This window comes from Syngnathus acus, chromosome 3, assembly GCF_901709675.1.
Source record: "Syngnathus acus chromosome 3, fSynAcu1.2, whole genome shotgun sequence".
NCBI classification, from domain to species: domain Eukaryota; kingdom Metazoa; phylum Chordata; class Actinopteri; order Syngnathiformes; family Syngnathidae; genus Syngnathus; species Syngnathus acus.
The window spans coordinates 14,481,441-14,502,857 of NC_051089.1; the positions used below are offsets into that span (position 1 = coordinate 14,481,441).

The 21,417-nt window shown below is 40.8% G+C and overlaps 1 protein-coding gene across 8 annotated transcripts in view; it reads right to left on the reverse strand.

Moving 5' to 3' along the window:
* Positions 1-556: 556 nt before the first annotated feature.
* Positions 557-21,417, reverse strand: part of uacab (uveal autoantigen with coiled-coil domains and ankyrin repeats b) — a 28,239-nt gene continuing 7,378 nt past the window's right edge. Inside the window, exons 2-20 of one of the 8 annotated variants that reach the window (XM_037246868.1) lie at positions 17,122-17,189; positions 16,633-16,763; positions 13,015-13,103; positions 12,376-12,440; positions 10,343-10,400; positions 10,082-10,152; positions 9,578-9,684; positions 9,136-9,317; positions 8,580-8,617; positions 7,769-7,819; positions 7,496-7,603; positions 6,749-6,781; positions 6,010-6,099; positions 5,823-5,853; positions 5,650-5,699; positions 2,881-5,574; positions 2,600-2,752; positions 2,127-2,192; positions 557-1,320 (exon numbers count right to left, since the gene is read on the reverse strand). In XM_037246868.1, the coding sequence (XP_037102763.1) occupies positions 1,099-1,320; positions 2,127-2,192; positions 2,600-2,752; positions 2,881-5,574; positions 5,650-5,699; positions 5,823-5,853; positions 6,010-6,099; positions 6,749-6,781; positions 7,496-7,603; positions 7,769-7,819; positions 8,580-8,617; positions 9,136-9,317; positions 9,578-9,684; positions 10,082-10,152; positions 10,343-10,400; positions 12,376-12,440; positions 13,015-13,103; positions 16,633-16,763; positions 17,122-17,157 (4,275 nt within the window). In that variant the 5' untranslated portion in view covers positions 17,158-17,189 and the 3' untranslated portion in view covers positions 557-1,098. Of the gene's footprint in view, positions 1,321-2,126; positions 2,193-2,599; positions 2,753-2,880; positions 5,575-5,649; positions 5,700-5,822; positions 5,854-6,009; positions 6,100-6,748; positions 6,782-7,495; positions 7,604-7,768; positions 7,820-8,579; positions 8,618-9,135; positions 9,318-9,577; positions 9,685-10,081; positions 10,153-10,342; positions 10,401-12,375; positions 12,441-13,014; positions 13,104-16,632; positions 16,764-17,121; positions 17,804-19,215; positions 19,356-21,417 lie in introns of those variants that run through there. The other 7 variants (XM_037246869.1, XM_037246867.1, XM_037246865.1 and 4 more) reach the window with 7 other exon arrangements.

Below are 21,417 nucleotides of genomic sequence, written 5' to 3' on the forward strand. Positions count from 1 at the left end.
ACACACACATACACACACACACACACACACACACCGACATGACTCAAATCCAACATTATTCACAACAACGAACCACTATAATTGCCAGATGATACCCTCTACAATAATGGCGAGCCATTTTCAGAGTTAGATGACGTCTTTGGTGTTGTTACGCCGGAAAAGCCCTGGTAACAGGCAACCAAATTTGTTTTCAAATATTGTATTTAATGGGTACAAAACCGTGGAAATGTAGGATTTCACCACACTTTAACATTGTTAATTGCAAAACTATTAAATTATTTGTACACAACATTATGTCACTGAGGCTTCTCTTCAGCACTGCTGGTCACAGAAAAAAACAAGCAGATATTGTGAGAAGATGATTCAATCTGTACCTATTATACAATTTGAATATATTTGTACTTGCAATGTTGTACTATGAATCCTTCAAATGTCAGCTGACAGCACACAGCAAACAATCTATCTGAGGCCTAAGTATGGGAATGTGGAAGTGATCAGTGTGTTTGTGGCGTTAACAGTAAAATCGATAAAATGACATCACTTTTAGTTTATTTTCATGGAGGCCATCTTTAACTAGTCCTGTACACTATTGTACACTACTATAAAGCGGGCTATGCTCGTAAAAAGAATCAGGCTAAATTTCAAGACTTTGGGGAGGGGGGGGAGTAAAAGTCCAATTGACTGACAAACAATGGTCAAGATAACAATGGGCAGGGCCACAATCCCAAATCTGTTCAACATTTCAATGGCACCGATATTGTCCAGCAGTAGAAACTAATAGAGAAGCAATTGCTTGTTTTTACCACAACAGAACGACTGGAAGAGGACTGCAACCATGATTATCAAATACGCCAAGTTAGCCTAGCTTCCAGTTTTTTCTACTGTTAGTTTCTAATTTCTAGAAGCCCTGTGGCAACATGCCGTCTCCAATGTCAGCCTTGGTACTAAAACGGTATCCTGGATTTGGCGCTGAGACTTGAGATTTTCGGTCGTGATATTGTTGTACTGGTTATCTCCTGAATAACACAATATGTAAGCACACCCTTTTGCCCTCTGATGAATCACAATCCGGTTACTTGGAAGCCAATGTGCCAATAGCTATACTGACATGAAATGGGATTCAATAACAGTCCATTGAAGAGCTATCATCTGTGTGAATAATGCAGTGTGAAGCATGGCGGGTGTCGTGGAAGTGTGAGAATGGTGAATTTGAGTCTGCGGGCGGGAGCATAACATTACGCTGAAGAAAGCTTTAACACACAACTCTGTCTCATGCTGGATCTGTAGCAAGGCAGCTTGGACGTCCTCGTCCATGTGGCCCTACAAAGATAAAAAATACACTTACACAAGGAATTCTGTACCTTTCTACACTGTGTTATCATTAATTGTGAATTTGAAACCATTGGCTTTTATGCAATGTATTTTATTATTTTTATCAGTGGGTTTTTTTTTGGGTGGGAAGGGTGTAAGAACTATAGTTTTCCCATTACCACTCCTTTCCCCAACATCTTGCATTATAAACTTGAACATATCCTATCCTCAAGAATACAACAGTTTTCACCGGTCATGGAAAAATGCATTTAGAACTAAATGGAATAGTTCTGCCAGAATAGAAAATCAGGGTAAGAATCAGATGTATCAGATTACGATTTGAGTTTCATCATTAGGCTTGCTGTGCGTGCGACATATTTTACACATGACTTATTTGTGTGTTACACAAGATAATCTCTCAAGGGGAAATTCAAGCCACTCAGCTGTATATTTGTTTTGCACAGAGAACAGAGAACCAGGTTACACATGCAGGCATGCAAGGAGTGTGAGCTGTGCAAACGGGACCTTACCTCACTTTTAGAAAATGATACTAACCACAATGTTGTATGACAAATAAATAAATAAATAGGCACATAAATAAATAAATGCCATTCGTTTGAATGCTGGTTTGTCTATATGCCCGCTGCAATTGACTGGCAATGAGACCGGGGTGTAATCTGCCTGCCTCCAGTCAGCTAGTATCGGCTGCAACTAACCCATGACCCCAACAAGGCAATTTCGACTAAAAGCATTTTCTACATTTATATAATGTATCAAATGTTTAATGAAGTATATTTTATTTTGTGACAACTAACCTGCGCTGCACTGAGGAGGTGTGTTCGATAAATGGAAACCACCTCTCGGTGTTGTCTCTCAGCATCCTAAATGAACAGAGACAAAACACAAGATTAGTACTGCTTCAACGGCTACATCACCCAATATTAACTTCAGCATCAAAATCAAGCAATGCAGCCATTTTTGAACATATTGGTATAATGTAGGCCAAGTGCTTAAAACATAACAGCTTTTCTACTTGCATATGCACAAGTCAATTCCGGATGACTTTACGAGAAAAAAGCTACGTTTGTAGCATTTAGCTCCAAGTGCATTTGAACAAGTACGTCTGAACGTACGTCAAAAAATGTTTACCCCACCTTGACAGCTTCCACGCTTCCGTCGATAACATTCATTGGGCTTTAATGCAAAGTCAACAATGATGTACATGAGTTCCTATCTATCGATGAGTCAAATACATGCCATGTCTTGTGTGTTTTGCTCATTGACTCACAGCCAGCTGTTGCTGTAGGTTCTTGATCTGGGCTTGGAGGGTGTCGATGAGCTGCATTTGCCTTTTGTTAGGGGCGTTGCTCGTGTACGCCAGCTGGGACAAACCATTCAGTGCTTGCTTCAGCCGCTCCACGTCCATCAGCAACTCTGTGATCTGAGCCAAGCAGAAGCATGAAGACAATGGATTCATTACACAACCACCCAACAGAAGGACAAAACATATGCAAGTCAATTTAAAAGATGGAGGAAATAACGCGCTCTGATCTTTGATTCAACTGTTACCTTCTTGTCTTTGGCTTCAGTCAGCTGAGATGATGTCTGAATCCTTCTCTGAAGATCGCCAATGGTGCTGAGTGACTCATCATATCGTTCTTTCAGCTCCCTAATTTCTCGTTCAATGGCCTGTCCCTTCTCACGAACAGCATCCATCTCCCTCCTGGCCTTGCTTTCGCCCTCCCTTGCTTGAGTTGCCTCCCGGTGGACCGCTTTACATTCTTCTGTTAAACTCAACAGCTTGTTGGTCAAGTTGGTAGCTTCCTCCTCCAAATGCTGTTTCTCTTTCTTCATTTGGGTCATATGATCTTCTTTGAAGCGAAGCTCTTCGAGAGCTTGAGTGGCTTGAAGAAGTTCAGATTGTAGGGCTGAAACGTCCTCGGTCCTCTGGCCGCTGTTCTCCTCCTCTTCTCGGAGCGCTATTCGAAGCGTCGAGACTTCAGTCGCCAGGGCTTCATTGGCCTTGCTGTGCTCCTGCAACAGAGAAGCCTGTTCTCTGTGGAGTTCCTGAACTTCCTTCTGCAGAGCGCAAACCTTCTGGGCCTCCACCTGCTGAGCCTCTCGTGCTTTCTTGCAACCGGCTTGGGCATGCTGCATGGCGTCATGAAGGGCCTTCAGCTCAGTGTCATAGGTTGCGATCCGTGTTAGCTCCGATTTGAGACGGTCCTGAAGATTCTGGATTTGAGTGTTGCACAGGGCGTTCTGGTCTTCAAGCTCAGCCTTTTGACGATTTACCTCATTGTGCTTTTCTTCCAGACTGGTTAACTTGAGAGACACTGCCTCGTAGCGACCCTTGAACTCTACCTCGTATCCCTTGCGCTTCTCATCGGTGACAAGAGCAGTGTCAAGTTTTTGTTGAACAGATTCAATCTCAACTTTCAGTTTGTCTTTCTCCAGTTTGTTATTCTCTCTTTCAGACTTCTCTCTGTTATACTTCTCCTCCATTTCCAACAGTTTGGCCCTCAACTCCTTGATTTGGGTGTTGTACGAGTTTTCTTTGTCCTCAACGGCTGCCAGTGGGACAAACTTGGACTGAATAGCCTCCATGAGAGTGTCGAGTTCTTTCTTTTGAGCTTGCAATTCTTCCGTCAGCTTCACATTGTCCTCCTGGGCCAGCACGTGCGTGTCTGACAGTTGGCTTGCTCTATTCTCTGCCTGTACAACAGCATCACCCAGCTTTTCTGTGATATTTCTGTGATCCTTCACGCTCACGTAGTCGGTTTTCATCTCAAACAGAACCTTTTCCAACTTTTCTTGTAACTTGGCGTTTCCTTCTTTCACATTCTTTAATTCCTCTCTACATTCTTTCCCTGCGGACTCCAAACTTAAATTCTCTGCCTTGACACTCTCGAGAGTAGCGGTTAGTTCTATCCTCAGTTGCTCATGCTGTTGTCTCGGCACATAGTCTCCCTCGAGGCTCTGTTTCAAAGTCCGGCTCTGTGCTGTCAGCTGTTCACACTGCTTGTCTCTGTCGTCGCAGCTCGTCTGTAATCGTTCAAATTTTCTTATCAGTTCGGCATTGTGAGTCTTCAGGGCTTCTATTTCACTCTCCCGCTTCTCATTGGTACTTTGCAGATTGTTAATATTCTCCTGGAGCATCAACCTCTCGGTGTGAAGCGGTTGGACTTGTGCCTCTGCTTTGCCAAAACGTTCACTGGCTTCCACAAGTTTGTCCTCCAGCTCCTCCACAGCGGATGCCATCCTCATGCGAGCTTCATCGTGTTCCTTCATCGGGATGAAGTCCACCTCAAGCCTGCAATTCAGCTCCTCCAGCTTCTCTTGCAGTATCTCCCGCTCTTCCTCACTCTCCTCCATCTCGTGAATAAGTGCCTGGCTTTTTGCAGTTACATCATGTAGCTTTCTTTTCAGCGAGATATTCTGCTCTTCCAGGGCAGCCTGAATCCTTTGTTGCTCCTCAGTGGGCACCGCCCCTGCTCCTCCCTGGGTCGGATGATCCAACTTCCGATGGAGCTCCGCCACCTCCTCGAGGACACGATCATAGTCGTCTCTCAGCTCAGCAAGTTGCCGTTCCTTTTCATCTACTGCATTGGTCAGTAGGTTTTTCATGTTGTCAAATTTCTCGGCCGGCACCATGTTGCTCTGCTTGGATTGAGCTCCCTTCAACTGGGTCTCCATGGCGAGGACAGTTTCTGAAAGTTCATCTCTCTCTGCAGTCACAACTTCGAGCTGTTCGTTTAACCGTTCGGCTTCAGTTGCCAGCTGGCTTTCACTGTTCTTGTACTCTTCCAATGCCTTCTCACTCTGTTTAAGACGATTCCGAACACGACCCACTTCAGCCGAAGCGCCTTCATACTTGGTTTTGACATCCTGAAGCTGAGCACGAAGCTCTTCTGTGGCCTGGCCTCCCAAGTGTTCCTTCACTGCAACCACATGGGCCTGCAGCTGCTTAACCTTGCATTCCGAATCAAGCATCCTCTTCTGGACCTCCCCCAAGGCATCCTCGAGTTCTTTGACTTGCTGGTCACCTTGTCTCTTGATGAGATCTGTGTTCTGAACGAGTTCTTGGTACTCTCGATTCTTTCGGCTCAGAGCCGCGTGAAGTCGCATCCTTTCCTCCTCGGTTGTTTGCTGTTTCCTTTTTAGCATCTCAAGCTCATGTCGGAGAAGATCGCGCTCACCAGAAAGACCTTTCTCTAGTGGTCTACACAGTGAACGTGACGTTGCTGGTATCTGGAGTTTCTGCCAGGAGAATTGAAAGATGCATGTGAGACAAACTGACAACCCACATATGTATCAATTGTAAGTAACTTAGTTTACCTGATCCAAATCCAGGCTATAAGCTTGCTTGACCAAAATGTTCTCTTTTCCTGAAGGACAGTCCAAAAATTAATTAACACAATTTCAAGCAAGTTAATATCAATTAAGTGATGTACATTTCATGTGTTTTTGTTTGTATAGCTATATTTTCATGAAAGACGAGTAAGTCAAACCTTTGATCACTGACTGTCCAGAGTAATCCCCCTGCAAAAACAATACATTTGGAGTAAGTGAACAACACTTATATACGTATATAAAAAAAATAAAACAAACATCACACAATAAAAGAACAACTGAGGGAAATGCACTCCAACAGTTTCCTATCAAGAAATATCAAATGATCTGTATACATTCACAGACCATGGTGCTTTTGAGCTGGACCTTGACAGTCTCCAAGCCTCGTGACCCTTCTGGTTCGTTGGCACTAAGTAACGCCTTTAATTGCTCCTTCTGATACAATGAAAAAAAACAAAAACAAAAAAAGAACAAATAAGTTTAACAAAAACAAATCTTAATTGTCCTTTTAGAAGCCTGTGCTTTTCAAACAATTCTCAAAGGGGGAACAAAATTAGGATTACATCAAACTTCATTATGGTCATCTCGGTGCTTTAATGGGTACTATTAGATGTTCTGCACTGGTTTTTAAGGGACACTGGTCGAATGGACATTTACAAAGAATTGATGTCCATGTCATTTTTGGTTTTGCTGGTTTGTAATCGCCCCCGTTGGTGGCAGGTTTCCATAATGCATAGTAAGAACAATCGCTGTAGCCACTGGCTTGATTCCGATGATGCGTCACTGGATTTTTCCTCAATCGAAAGAGGATAGTCCTATTTGTTTTGTGTTGGTCAAACACGTGAGGTCTCTACCCACATTCTCGAGTCACGTATTCGATGAACATAGGAGCATGCAGGACATTTGTTAAGAAAATATCTTTTAAACCATCAATGTGCATGAAAAAACTCTTCACAAAAAAAAAAACAATAATCAGCATCAACAACCATGAAAAGAGTACCCTATCCCAGTTTGGCAGGACATGTTTCAACATGTTAAACAAAATCCCGGATACACAAATGGAATTTTTTATTTGACATCGTACCTCTTTGTGAGTGTCTTCTACTGTCTTCTTTTCCTATAAATACAAGAAGAATTAGACAGAGCCAACGAAGGGCTGCTCTATTAAAATATGTCAATTCAAAGTTAGACGTTATGTTCTAAATAACTGAACTGTAATTATCTTACTACCACAGCAAGATATGATGAAAACATTGCCGCAAAACAATTTTATTTCCTGATTGAAGCCTGGAAACTGCGGCTGAAATATAGATGAAATGTTAAGGATATTCAGATTCTGGGTGAAAGTAAAGGATGAACCTGAAATGCACTGTAACCTTTCCCAATGAACTTTACTCTCTAAACTTTTGAACAGAAGCGCAATCCAGGTTCAGAAAAAAAAAAAAAAAAGAACTGCCTCGGTTAAGCACATGTAGCTAAAGCCAAAATGTGGCAGGGTTTTTACTTTTTGGACTGGATTTGACAGCTCTGCTTCTGAATGCATATCTAACAGATTGTTTCTGTACTTTTTGTGCATCCTGATGTTCTGTAACAAGGACACATAAGAACCAAAGCAAACTAGCAAAATTAGTATCCTTAGCTCCCAAGTGCTTATTGCGGTTAAAAGAAAAGGATTTCCAAATTGTTCAATTGCATTTTTGTATCACTCAACAGTACAACTTCAGTGAGTTTGAACTTAGTACTGTACATTAATTCATCCACGCACTTTATTTTTGTTTTTTCTGTGTCTGTCCTATGCAAGCAATGTGTCCATTTTACGACAAGCATTTACCTGTGTGAGCTGTTGTTGTAACAGGTTGACCTTATCAAACAAGGCCCTCTGCTCCAATTGTGACTTCCTGAGACTTTCCTGCAGGGACTCGTTCAGCCTCTCCAGGTCCTGATATATAAAACGAGTAATAAAAATCACTCGCAACAACTTAAACCAAATCAAATATCAGTGGCTCAAAATTTAAAGAAAAATGACAAGAGTAACATCAGATACAACATATTGATTGGCTGCAGAATCTGTTAATGCAGCAACATGAAAAAATATTGTGCTTACATGTATAATATGATCCTTTTTGTTAGCCTCCATGGTGTCTGTCACTGACTGCTGAGGAAAGGACAGTTATGATTATTACTATTTTTAAAACAGCAACATTCCTGTAACAATCTACACTCAAGCAGCAAAAATGCGCACCAAGTCAGCTTGATATTGAAAGTAGTTGGAGACTATTGCATGTGATCATAATAGGAATACTTGTAGCCTGCAAGCAAAAAAAGCCTTGAAGAGCTTTTGAAATGTCTGCGTGTTCTCTGTTAGGTACCTATCACCAGCAATGTTCCCTCGAATTTTGCATGCGACTGGTAAACTACATAATTATAATGTTCCTACAAAAAATTCAAATATATTGTTGGATAGAGATTTGTATGACTCATCAAATGAGACAGACTTTTTGAGAATAAATTCAATGCCACTTTTTTTCATGAATTGGCCCAAATTAACTTCATCAAAGTAACTAAAAAAATATTTTGTAATCGTATATTTTTTTATTATCAAAATATATAATGTGAAGGTTGACAAGTGTCGCTTTTCAATAACAACATGAGTATAAAAAAAGATTAAAAAGATAAACTACATTACAGCTCTGGACTGAGCCAGTCAAATGGCACGTTCAGAAATTCATTTAGACAATTTGTACGAGGCGAATATGAAAAAGCAACCGCCAATACAACTCAGGTTTGAATTTTTTGGAATGCAGTTTAATCTGTGCACTGAGAGGGTGAGAATAGTGTGCGATTTTTGCATGCATGCATCTTCGAGAGAACATTGACTATGGGTAAAATGTGTTTGTTTTTTAACGCCACATTACCTGTCTCCTCCATTGTTCTACTTTTGCTGCCTCTCTTCCTGTAGGGTGAAATAAATTTCAGAATTACTTTCTGTTAAGCCAAAAGGAAAAACATTGCAATCGTGAAACATTAAAACATACCACTGTTATGACATCACATTTTTCAACATTGGTATGACTGTCCAGAAGAGAAACAGGTGACTCTTACTCACATGACAACTTTTATCTTGCATTAATATAAACGATTTCAACAGTAAACCCCAAACTTCCCAATTACTATTTACTGTCTTCATATACAAAGCTATTTAGACCACTGTTTTAGTGTGCAAGTCTCTTTTATGCCCAGGACCTAATGTTGAGGCCAAGTAACCAAAATGAATGAATGTTTGAATCAGAAAATCATTTTTAGAGATTAAATTTGATTATAGATCACATTAATGTTGGGGGCAAGGAAAAAAATAAATAAAATCGCAAAAAACCCAACATTTGAACAGGGGTGTTTGTTTTCACATCGTTATGTCTTGATAGACATCAATGCTGTGCTTCTGCAGAGCTCCAATGACTCACACATTCTCACCTTTGCTGGCTCTCTCGAGGTAGCCTTTGACCAAAGTAACAAGCTCTGGATTCTTGCTGAGGCGAGCGTAGTGGAACGCATCATGACCCAAGCTATCCACGTCCTTCACATCAGCACCACTCTTCAACAACACCTCCACTGCGTCTTTGCAGCTATACTCACAACCCAGAATGAGTGCTGTTCTAAAGTTGACGAGTGGAAAAAAAAAAGGGCTTCAGCAACAACTAACTCAATATAACAAGCAATTTAATTACAAAATATGCATAAAATCAAACAATTGACAATAAGCTAAATATTAATTAACCTAACCATTTTGCTCATCATAGTTTGAAATTCTTTTGGCACAAAAAATGACTAGAAAATATGATCAACATTTTAGCAATATTTTACTACGTCAGTAAAAAAAAAAGTGTCTATTCATGCAAGCAACATTGATTCCTACTTTTTTTGTTTGTCTCGCACAGCGATATCAGCCCCTCGTTCGACAAGGAGTTGACAGATGCGTGGATGACACATTTGGGTTGCAAGCACCAGAGGAGTCCTGCCATCCTAAAGAGATGAATGATAGACATGCCATATTTACACATGCACGCCCAGGAAGTGTTCCATTAATGTGTAGCAACAACAGTCTTTCACTTTGAAACACAAATGTTCATCAATTTGAGTGTGGTATTTCAAGAGACAAGTTACGTGCATTTGAAGATAGAATCAAGATTTCTGTATGTTCTTAATATTATACTGTTTTTTTGTATTCCATAGGTATGTTTGATCTAATTCATATTATAAAGAATATTTTGTTATGTCAGCCAGAAAGAATTGTAAATATTCTTTAACTGACGGACCGGACCGACCAACCAACTAGTAGGTAGCTCATTTGGACTTGGTCATTTCATAAGTAGTGTGGGCGGCCCTGGTGTTAGGTGTCAAATGACGTTTGGATTCTTACAAAATCACTGGCATTGACAGAAGCGCCACTGTCGCAGAGAAGTTTCACACTGGATGAGCAGCCTGCCATGACTGCGGAGAGAACAAAATAACCATCAGCTCAAAATGACTAACACATACTGTACATCAATTGCTATTAGCTCAAACGTTCAACAAATATACATTCCTTATAATGATGATTCCTTACCTTTGCTAAGTTACGATTGTGATACGTTTTGTTCTGAACAACTCATTATTATCAACAAGAATTGAATATTCTTACCAGCATCATGCAGAGCTGTTCTTCCTTGAAGGTCCACATTCCCAACTGGACAGTTATGCTATAAGAGTAAAACACAAGCTTACAAGAGCTGATAACAATTACCACAGTAGTATTTCATCTTGCACTTCAAAACTGTGGTCAAGTGATATTAATGACCATCTTGTACAGGTTCACAGTGTAAAATTGACATTTTCCTTTGATTAAAGTGAATTTATGATATTATTGATAAACTCTCAAGAGGAAATTCATTTGACACCTTCACAGAGAACCCGAATTCATGCACGCAGAGTTGTCAGACTGAAAGGCCATGCAAATAGGGCAGCAACTCTTGAGGTGGCTGGGTTAGTGCCTTGCTCAAGAGCACGTACCACAGTGGTCAGGAAGCAGACTAGCATCTCTTCAACAACTATTGGCCTTTTTATTTTACTGTGGCAGAATGAATGAGAGCCATGAACCCACCATTCCAAAATCTGAGTCCTTACAAATGAATGACTGCCATCACAACTGAAACTCGACAGTATGCATTAGTGTATTTTCAATCAGCTCTACTTTTTTTTTTTTTTTCAACTAATGAACAATCACCAACAACATGTGATTTTGCGATGGGATGTTTCAACAGTGAGAGAAGAACTACGTAAAACATGCAAATGTCAAATAAATGGAAATTATTGCCACCATCTTACGAAAAAGAATGAATACTGATATATAATCAAATTTACCAACTCAGTGTGAGATTTCAGCCTGTTTATTTAGTGTGACACAGAACCATGATAGGGACATAAACAATACCGCAGAAAAGGCTCCTGATGCCATTACCACTTCTGTCTCTCTTATTGTACCATGTGCGAAAACACGCAGTCACAAAAACAAACACATAAAAGCTTCCATACTACTAACATTGCAACTGCATTCCATTGTAGTCGCTGTAGCAGAAAATGTGCCAAAGGTTCTATTTTGGGTGGGTGGCAGTGAAATGTGAGGCATCAAGCATGTCAAGTTAGGGCAAGTGGAACTGGGATACTATGCACTAGATATTTCAGCCAACAGATTTAGTCACCACAAGACATAGTGTTCCACTCCAGTGAAGAGGACCTGCTATGACAGCCATCAGATCAGAAGGAGGCCTGATGTTGCTGGGTAGTTTGCCAGTCAACACGGACCCATACGCACTATAAAAATCCACTTCTCTCTGGCAACAAAGGCCAAAGTTGAGCATCGTGCTCAAATGACCATTCAGGGTAGGTGGTGGGGGTGAGCAGGTTTGCTCAGGGAGTTGATTTTAGAGCATCTAAGGGGGATATCCTAAAAGACGATGACGAAGTTAGACTGAGGCAGTTGAGACTGAGATCGTGCGGCTATGTCTGGAACGATGACGGCACCCAGAATGGGCAGCAGGGCTGTGGAGGCTTGTCAACACTTTGGAAATCAACAGACATGCCCTCTTAAATCACTAGCCATGAGGAAAAGGGACATTTAGGAGGTGGGGGCTCCATTTCAGTGAGGGAACAATATTGCAGCATACAGCAGGCAGCGGCTACAACTGCCAGTTTATTTTTGCATGAATTATTCAAATAAGTTGAAAGGAAAAATGGTCTGACTGGAAGGTCTCACCATCAATAATACACATTATAAAATGCAAAAAAAACCACACACACACAAATGACATCAGCAGCCACAACATGCTCTGCCATACATCTGCAAAAAGTGATCAATCCAATGCAAAAGTTGTATCAACTACATTACAAAACTAAAATGCATTCTTGGGAGTTTTGTTTTTAAAGGTACTTATTTATTTATATGCTTAGTTAGTGGTTGACTTATGAGAGCTTTGTAATTGCACTGCATTGCACACAATGAACTGTATTTTAGCAATACCTCTGGGCAGCGTCATTCAAGACCTTAAGGCTGTGATGGATTGTATTAGATTGTGCAAGTGTACCCAGTTAAGTGTCTAGAGACTGACTAAAAAAAACATTTCTTTCCCATCACATTATACAAATGAGAGCCTTAAAATAACACCAACATCACTCTACCTGCAGGAGTTTTTGCACACACAGCGAATGGCCATTTCTTGAAGCCAGATGAAGAGCGTTTTTACCTACAGAGTCAAATCACAAATAGGAAAAAAAATAAAAAACAGCATCAGGAATTGTTGGGAAATGGAAGTACCGTAATTTTCGGACTATAAGTCGCGGTTTTTTTCATAGTTTGGGTGGGGGGGGCGACTTATACTCAGGAGCGATTTATATACATATATATGGTTTTTTTTCACTTTTTTGGGCATTTTATGGCTGGTGCGACTTATACTCCGGTGCGACTTATAGTCCGAAAATTACGGTAGTCTATTTACAAAAGCATTTTCCGAGCAGTTATACTGTGTTTAAAAGCAAATTCAGTTCCAAAATACGAGCAGACATTCCCCCTCAATAATTCGAGGTTGCATGATCAGTAATATTGAGAAAAATAAGAATGAGACACTCAAGTCAAGTAGAATTATTAATTAAGCTGTTGCTATTCATCATTGGAGCATTCTATTAGAGGGCAAAAGTATATACTGACTTGCCATTTCTTGAACCCCTTTATTGAAACCGACAGTGCCATATCGAGAAGTAAAAAATTACAACTGGTTCATGAAGCAGATTTGAAGCTTCATTTTCTTACTGGTGACTCACCAGTGGCATCAGTTGCAGTGATATCAGCACCGTGTGACAAGATGAGATTGAGACAGTCCAAGTGTCCTCGTGTTGCAGCCAGATGAAATCTAGGAGGAGAGAGAAGAGAAAAATATGATACGTGATGAAACCATGGCAGCAAAGAAGACTACATGAGAGCTGTCACGTTCAATGCGTGCACACTTTGTATAATCTCCTGATAAGGATTCCAAAACGATTATGGGAGATTGCAAAAGGATAATGAGATCAAATGCACAACATGTCTTTAATCACCACACTGGAGAATTAAGATTTGTGACTATCTGCAGTGACTTAACCCAAAGCAGCAAAGTGACCATTGGCTGCTCAGAAAAACACCCGCACTGTGTAAACTGACCTCAGCCCATAACACATCAAGTCACATGAATCTGTTTATACACTAACCCCAAGCTATCTGCCAAGGCGACAGCATGGCTGTCACCTCAACACCCATATGAGTATTAAAAGCAGTGAGGATGGCCCCCGGAGGCCGGTTCTTGGGGGAGAACTGGAGGGTCCCTCCCTACCACCTCCAAAGCAGAAACTAGTTTGAGGGGGGGGGGGGGGGGGATACAAGTCATTTGACCCCATACAAAGAATGTTCAGACACCACAGTGCTGCCAAGCATGTTAATAATGGAACATAAAGATATACATAAAACCTGAAATCAGATCCATGCAAGCGACCCAACAAACCGGCTTCATAAAAAGGCTAAACATAATTCTGAGCTTCAAGACCGCCCATTCAGTGATGTCATTTTGTCATCCTACATGTTATTTGGGCAGCTTTAAGGTTGGCAGCCTACAGGGTATGGTGGCTATTTTTAGACCGCCTGAGACATGTTAACCAGAGAAACTACTGGAAGTAACTCTCGCTTTAGGATGAGGACACTTCACCTTCAATAACCTGTCATGTACACCGACTTGAAAAATGTCTAAAAGTTGTGTATTGAAGTTGATTTGGTAACTCTCAGATTCCTCTCACATTACCTGTGTCAAAAATAATTGATTGACAACAAATTGATTGTCAAATTAATCACCTTGTATTTTAATAATCAAGTAATTGTATAGAGCCATTGTTTAAATATATTGTCCAACTCCAAATCTGATTTCAGGCGTTCAAAAGAAATAATTCTCAGATTTCTCTCGTTCTTCATGAAAGCAGGCTGATTCATCTTTTGTTTTTAATCAAAATAGGACATTTGCAAACGTCTTCTTTTACGTTGGAAATCGATGACTATGAACGCTTCTTGTTCGATATTCCTTATCTGCTGTTTAGTTGTTTTTAATTACTAAAAATACCAAATACACCAAATAATTGATAAATAAAAGTTGTTGTTTTTTTAATCATTGGATGAGCGGCCAACTGTTTTTGCCCCAATCCACGTCGGGTTGGAAGCATTGTGCCTGTGCAGGCTGACTTTAGGACAAAATCTACGTACGCAATTCATCAAGCCAAATGCATGGACAGAAAAACACACAATGTAGTTAACGCACGCAAAGACAACAAACACTTGTGTTGTATCATATTAATATTTAGATTTTTCTTTAAAAAAAAAAAAGCTTAGTTTTAAGTGAACCCAGAATACATTGTTATCACATCGTTAGAGATATCTGGCAAAGATTACGAGATATGAAACTTTGTCCGTATTGCACAACCCCTTCTTTCACTTCAAACCACGCTGTTGTAACACATACAGATTGTGGCTTGACATTGTCTTACTGAAATAAGCTGGGACGTCCGCAAAAAAGAGCATATGTTGCTCCAAAATCCATTTGTACGTTTTAGCGTCTATGGTGCCTTAACCAGATTGTGCAAGTGACTTATGCCATAGTCACTAAAGCACTCCCCCCTTCCCATCAAAAATGCTCTGACGCGTGACCAGCAGGTTGGCCCAAAACGTTCCGAGAACTTCCCATATGGCTTTCGCTTTGCATGGAAGAGTTTAACTGTGTTAACTGACAATGGCTTTCTAAAGTGTTCCTGAGTGCACGTGGCATTTCTCCAGATTTTCTGAATCTTTTGAGGACTTATTGATCGGAGATGATAGCACCAATCCTTGCTTGTGAACGACCGAACCTTTCAGAGATGCTCCTTTAGTACCCAATCATGACATCCACAGGCGAATACAGTATGGCCCCAAGTCTTTAATTCAACATTGACAGTCATATATTGTTGTTAAAATAATAAAAACAACGACTGCTAATCTTTGAATAACAATGGGACCACAATCAAGTATGTGTGAAATTGAACAAGTGAGCATCTCAAGAGCTATCAAATTGATTGTTGCAGATGACTCCTTGTTAGCATGCGGTCACATCTGCACTTTTTTAAGCCGGTGTGGCGAATTACACAAGTCATGCCATGACAGGCATTAACTGTGTTTATTCAGCTGGACGCCTAAAGTAATTACAATGCTAATCCATCTTGCGAACACCCCTATTAATAACAAGTACAGACTGACAAACAAATTACGACAAATTGAATTAATGCATTAGCAGTTTGTGTTTCCCCCATAGAGAAGTCTTTAATAACCACTGGCGGTCACCATTCGACATTCTTTCCTGGCTTTTGCAGCAGCCAGATTGCTATAGACACGTGTTTGCCTGTGTGTGGCACACTGAACTAAATGTAGACTTGCTGAGTAGCAGTTGTGGTTCATTTTTGTTTGGGGCAGACCAAGCAACTGGATGAGGTCCGGGTTACAGCATTCACTTCGAATACATTCGAGCACAATATTATGATAAATCTGAGATCAGGACTGAATGTTTTCTTGCTTTGTGCAACAGTGATGAAAATCAATTACACAGACTGGAAATATTTGTCGGATTAGAGGGTCTATAGTGATAAGCTATTAAAGTCATTTCCAAATTGACCCTAGAAGAGGCCAAAGATTGCAATATATTGGGTGGTCATGTGACTTCATTTCATGAAACGTGGAGTCAAGTTTTCCTGTCTTTCTCTGCAGAAAATTGGGAGGCTCCATAACAAAAATGTAACTATGTAAATAAAACATGCCATGCACGATGTCAACTGATCCCAAAATAGATTCATTTGAAGCAAAACATCTGTCTGACTTGATGTAGTGAACACCCACAACAAACCAAAGCTGAATTTTTAGTTCTGTGAGAACTACCCAAAAAGCCCGTGGCCAGTGTGGTCAAGCCTCGAGAGGCCGCAAACATTCTTTTGACTAACTCCGACACTGACCTCCAGAGGCAGATGGCCATTTAATGGGACAAGTTGGATATATATAAAGCACTTTACTAGTGCCCAACAGTTAAGCAAAAATGTAAGGCAGTTGGATGAACGTTTAAAGTGAAACCTTCTCCATAACTATCAGGCTTTTATTGCAATTTTGAGCGTGTCAGTAAGTGAGACCAAGCCTTGAGGTCATAAGGAAATATTTCTGAGTAAACAGTTAAGACCTGAGCGAACAAATGTGATTTTTTCTAGATATGAGCAGGAGCAATTTGCTCTTAGTGTATTGGTAATGAATATTTGAAGTATTTTGTAAAGGTCTCTACTTCTGTATGTCAACAGACGGTGACTGGGCGTGAGCTTGTCTGAGTATGGAAAAGTGTGTGTCTGTTTACTTACGCAGAGCGTCCCTCCACATCAAGCTTGGTTGGGATGATGCCCTTCTTGCTCAGGACAGCAGCCGCCTTGTCCACTTCCCCTCGTTCCACTGCCTTCATCAGCCGATCATCATGCTTGTTCCAGTCTGTGTTCTGACAATAACAACACAGAGATGTAATCTTGGACAGTTGTTGACAGGAACATAGTTTAACAGTGTAAAGGAGATCGGTGATTAAGATCTGCAATTTTTTGGGGGGTTATTTTATGCAAATCAAAAGTGTTATATGAAGCCCCAGCACAAAGCCGGATTAAATCAGAAAATACGGTCATACGTTTTATGGTAAGTGCATTACGGCAAGCGAGAATGGCAACTTGTTTGCTGCATTTGGCTGCCAACAAGCCACCAATCAAAGTTCAAATACCGTTTTGTCTAGCTCTAATTTTATTGGAAACGCATTGAATAAAACAAAAAACAGCATTTACTAGTTGCTCTTAGAAAGAAGTACCTACAAAGTGCATGGACGTGCATTTCAGCCAGCGGCTCATCTTGGGTGAGTGGAGCTGGTCCTTGCACCGCGCTACCGAAAAGGTTGCCAGCGTTCCGGTTTAAAAAAAACAAAAAACAATTAGAAGGGGGAGAAGGGATGCTATTTTCCTATATGCACCCAACCAGTGAGTGCAAAAAAAGGGATCAAAATTGCAGCAGAGGTCCTCTCATAAAAGGCTCATCCTCTGGAGTGTTCTTCATTCGAGCATTCCTGGGTTTCTTACGGGCTCTGCCTGTAAGTTCAGCACTGCACAGCAGTCGATTCTTCAAGGGAGGATAAGGAAGAATGGAAGAGGAGGAAAGAAATGGAGGTGGAGAAGCAGTCGGGCCAGCCCCTGCCAGCCGTTGGGACCTGCCCCGGCCGGCAACTGCAACTCCTCCTCGGGGGGGAAAGTCAGCTCAGCTTGGCTTCTTCTCAACACCACCAAATGTCTTCCGCTACGCTCGTCAAAACCTTACATGAGTCGCCTTACTCAGTTTTCTTTTTGACAGTCTTCCTTCTCCTCTCTGGACTGCTTTCAGGCTGCCTACAGTCACAGGGAGCAGGCTGCTTATCTACAAAGCCTCTCTCTTTCCCAGCTTCTTTTCACTGTCTGTGGTCTCATGCGTCTTAACCCCCAACAAATGGCAAGGTCAGTCAAGCTCAGTGGGGTAAATATGTGGGCTCTCCGGTTTAAAATATCACCCCCCCCCTGGTAAATAGCAGTGGTGCAGACAGCCTGTAGACTGGCTACCTCTTTTTTGGACTTGCAAACCTTTCTATAGTGACTGATTGGAATACAGGAGCCAAGAATACATTCTGCACATTACTGCACCATGAGTAATGGCTAAAGAGTCACCACGCCCAGCATGAAAGAAGTCCATCCAAAGACACTGCGTACATGACCACCCCCCACCGTGTACCCCTTACTTGTTTCCATCTGAAATATTAAGGCCAGAGGGGGATTAGTGTTTGCACATTTGAAAGGGTCCTGCCATTTACACACATCGCGTATTAGTTGGGCAAAGGTACTGTTGACCCATTCAGCTAAAGAAGAGAGCTGCTTTTACAAAGCCCCCTCGTCCGAGTTCCCGATAGCAGGCTTAAACGTCAGCCTTTTTACAACCAGCCGTCTGAGACTGAAACGCCAGTAGTACCACCACCACCGATGTAGAGCGGTGGAAAAAAAGTCAGTGAAACGTCCACGCTTAAAATAAGAGTGAACGAGATGAGTATTTAACTGAGACAATTTTCGGGTCAAAGTGGACTCGTGTTACTGGCCTCTCCTCAGGAGTGGTGTAAAAAGAGCAGCTCGGAGATCCAACAACACGCACAATCCTCCACATGACAGGTCATATTAAGAAGTGGGTGTCAATTTACGAAAGCTGCTCACCCTGGCATGGAGACCAAGGTGCCAAAATGGCACCTAGCCGCTCAGCATACTGTAGAGCACATCAAGTAAAGATCTCACATGAGTTGATTGTGTGTGTATTTGTTTGTCACTCTGTTTATGTACTAGGTAATAATAGAGCTGTTAGCAAGCAAAATACAACCCCAGAGTTAGTTGCTTTTGAGGATATAGAGGAATACAACACACACTTTGAGAAATTGTGTATGATAAATCTAATAGACATGTCGTACTTTGACCCTCAGGTTTAATTTGTTCTATGACTAGATCGCAACACTGGTCATACTTTTGTGGGGACATCAGAGCGACAGCATATTGAGCATGTATTTTGGGAATTTCATTCACCAACACTCAAATGTGTTAAAACAAAGCAAACATTTCAACTTGCACAAGACACTATTAAACAATCCATTCCACAGAGCCATGCAAATTCCTAAAGATTGCTGTGCCCGTCCGTCCCAAGTAAAAACATTTTAGCATAAGACGGTGAAAGGATACTGCCTCCTCAATCGTGAGGCAGAAGCATGCGCTAGCATTATCACAATAAAAGTTAAAATAGTTAAATACGAATAACCTGTTTTGGCGGGACAAAGCAATAATACACGTCTTGTTTACATGCATCTAAAGGTAGCATGTCAGCATATCAAGTTGCTATTTAAACACACTGACCTTTGCTGCATAACATCACCTGACACACCCAAGGTGTTTAACTATTCACACATTCTTTCTGCCTGAAAATATTTCAGCGTGAGACTTCTGTCATCCTTTACTCGTGCTATTAAGCCCTCAATACAGGCTGTAACTCTTCACGACACCTTGGTTTCCTGCCTCTCTCCCAGCAAGACTGACGGGTCTCTAATGTCCTGAAGGATGAAATCACTGGCAGCAAATAGAAAACCAGTCATCTCATAACAGCCTCCTGCCAGGACACAAACATAAAACTGTAGGCTAATATGTATACGGATACTGCCAAACTACTGATGTTACAGATGTGGTTTCACAAGGTTATGGAGATGGTGGTGAAAACTATCATCGTAGACATACTGTATGTATCTATTTGTGATTCGTGACGTGGTATGAAATGTCAAAGTTTGATCGAGAAAAGCTAAGGCACTTGTACAAAGTATTAGTGATCATGCATTTTCAAATAATGCGGTTTACATTATTAATCCACCACTATCAAACAGTTAGTTACTTTTGAACTCAACTACATGCACTAGGGTTGACCATAGTAATTAAGCATTCTGTCAAATCGAACAATTCATGCAAAATAATGTCACTACTCCAGTTTCCTCCCACAAAAACATGCATGGTAGGTTTATTGAAAACTCCAAATTGTCCGTGATTGGCTGAGCCAAATAAGTAGTGTTTCCCACAAATGCATTGAGCTGAAGAGTTCCGCCACAAATTAATTTTGGCCACAACCATATTCCGGGGGTACCATTTCCCATTTTTGTTGTGGTATGATACTGCAAATACCCCACCTCAAGTATCAAACATATAGCTGGGTAAAGTTTGGTCATCGATTTAAGTGGTATCAGCTCAAACTGTTTTCCCATCACCTCAATGCAGCAGGTATAATGGTTGTCTCATCAAAACATCAATTAACTTAAAAGTTCTATGATTAAGAGAGTTGTAAAAGGTGATGTTGTTTCTATTCCTATTACAACAATTCAGAATATTCCTACTAGAATATTTTCTGCTACGTGATTATTCAATAATCAAACAAACAAACAAACAAACACTATTCTCACTAATAAGAGAACACCTTAAAACAAGTTTCTTATCGATAAAGTCATGAATATTACATAGTCTAGTATACGGTAATGATTTTCAAAAATATGTTCAGTAACAATAAATCGCATTGACTATTTAGGACGATGAATAAAACCAATGCCTACAAATTTGGGTACTGGTCAGTATCACACTAGGGTATAACTACTCCACACTTGGTCTGTGATGATACCTAAATAGACCCTAATCCCCAGTTGCTACATTCTATCATCACTGGAACCAATGAATATTGCATTAACATAGCTTCCTGCCTCATGAAAAACCACGTGACATGCTGATTATTGGTGCACTATACTGTGGCGGTAAGATCCCAATCCCTGCCGTATCGGAGCTATCACGATAACATTATGCAACTAACCTGTCATAGCAATATCCAGAAACTATGTGAGCCCAAGTAACATTGCCAGGGTAGTCACGTATGCATGCTGTGAAATAAGTACTAAACAATATTATTTAATACAGAAATGAGACGATATATTCACAGTGGTTCAGTAAGTCTGCAACCAAAATGTTAATTGTTTTAAGGCAAACACTAGTTATTTTGGTCTTGCAAGTTCAGATTAAACTATCTGAATTTAGGGTTTTAACTGTACTTGTCACCAGGCTATAAAAACAAAATAGAATCATATCATCAAAATGTTATAAAGCTTCTCAAACTGTAGCCAAAATAGGTTTTGTATAAACGACTTGCCCGGGTTAGGGCAGGGGGATAAATTTTCACATCGCTTTTTTGTTTTTACAGCTCGATCCAGGCGTCATCAGTACATTCCACTTGCATCTCTTGTTAGGATTTTGGTCACATTTATCATTTCATTATGCACAGTGAGAGCAAGTTCTGTTCATACAGTTCACAAAAAAGTTTTTCTTACCCCAAATATTCTGCTTGTCATAAATCTGTTTGCATCTGCCTATTCCTAAAATCATAAATCAATCAATCTGTTTTCAGAGTTGCCATGCAAAGTATTCATTGGGTGCATTTCAATTTTACACCCTCCTCTCCCTCCACCATTGGGCAGCGACATCTACCTGGCAGTTGAACTGTGCAGCTGTCGGGCATGTAGCATGCAATACAACCAA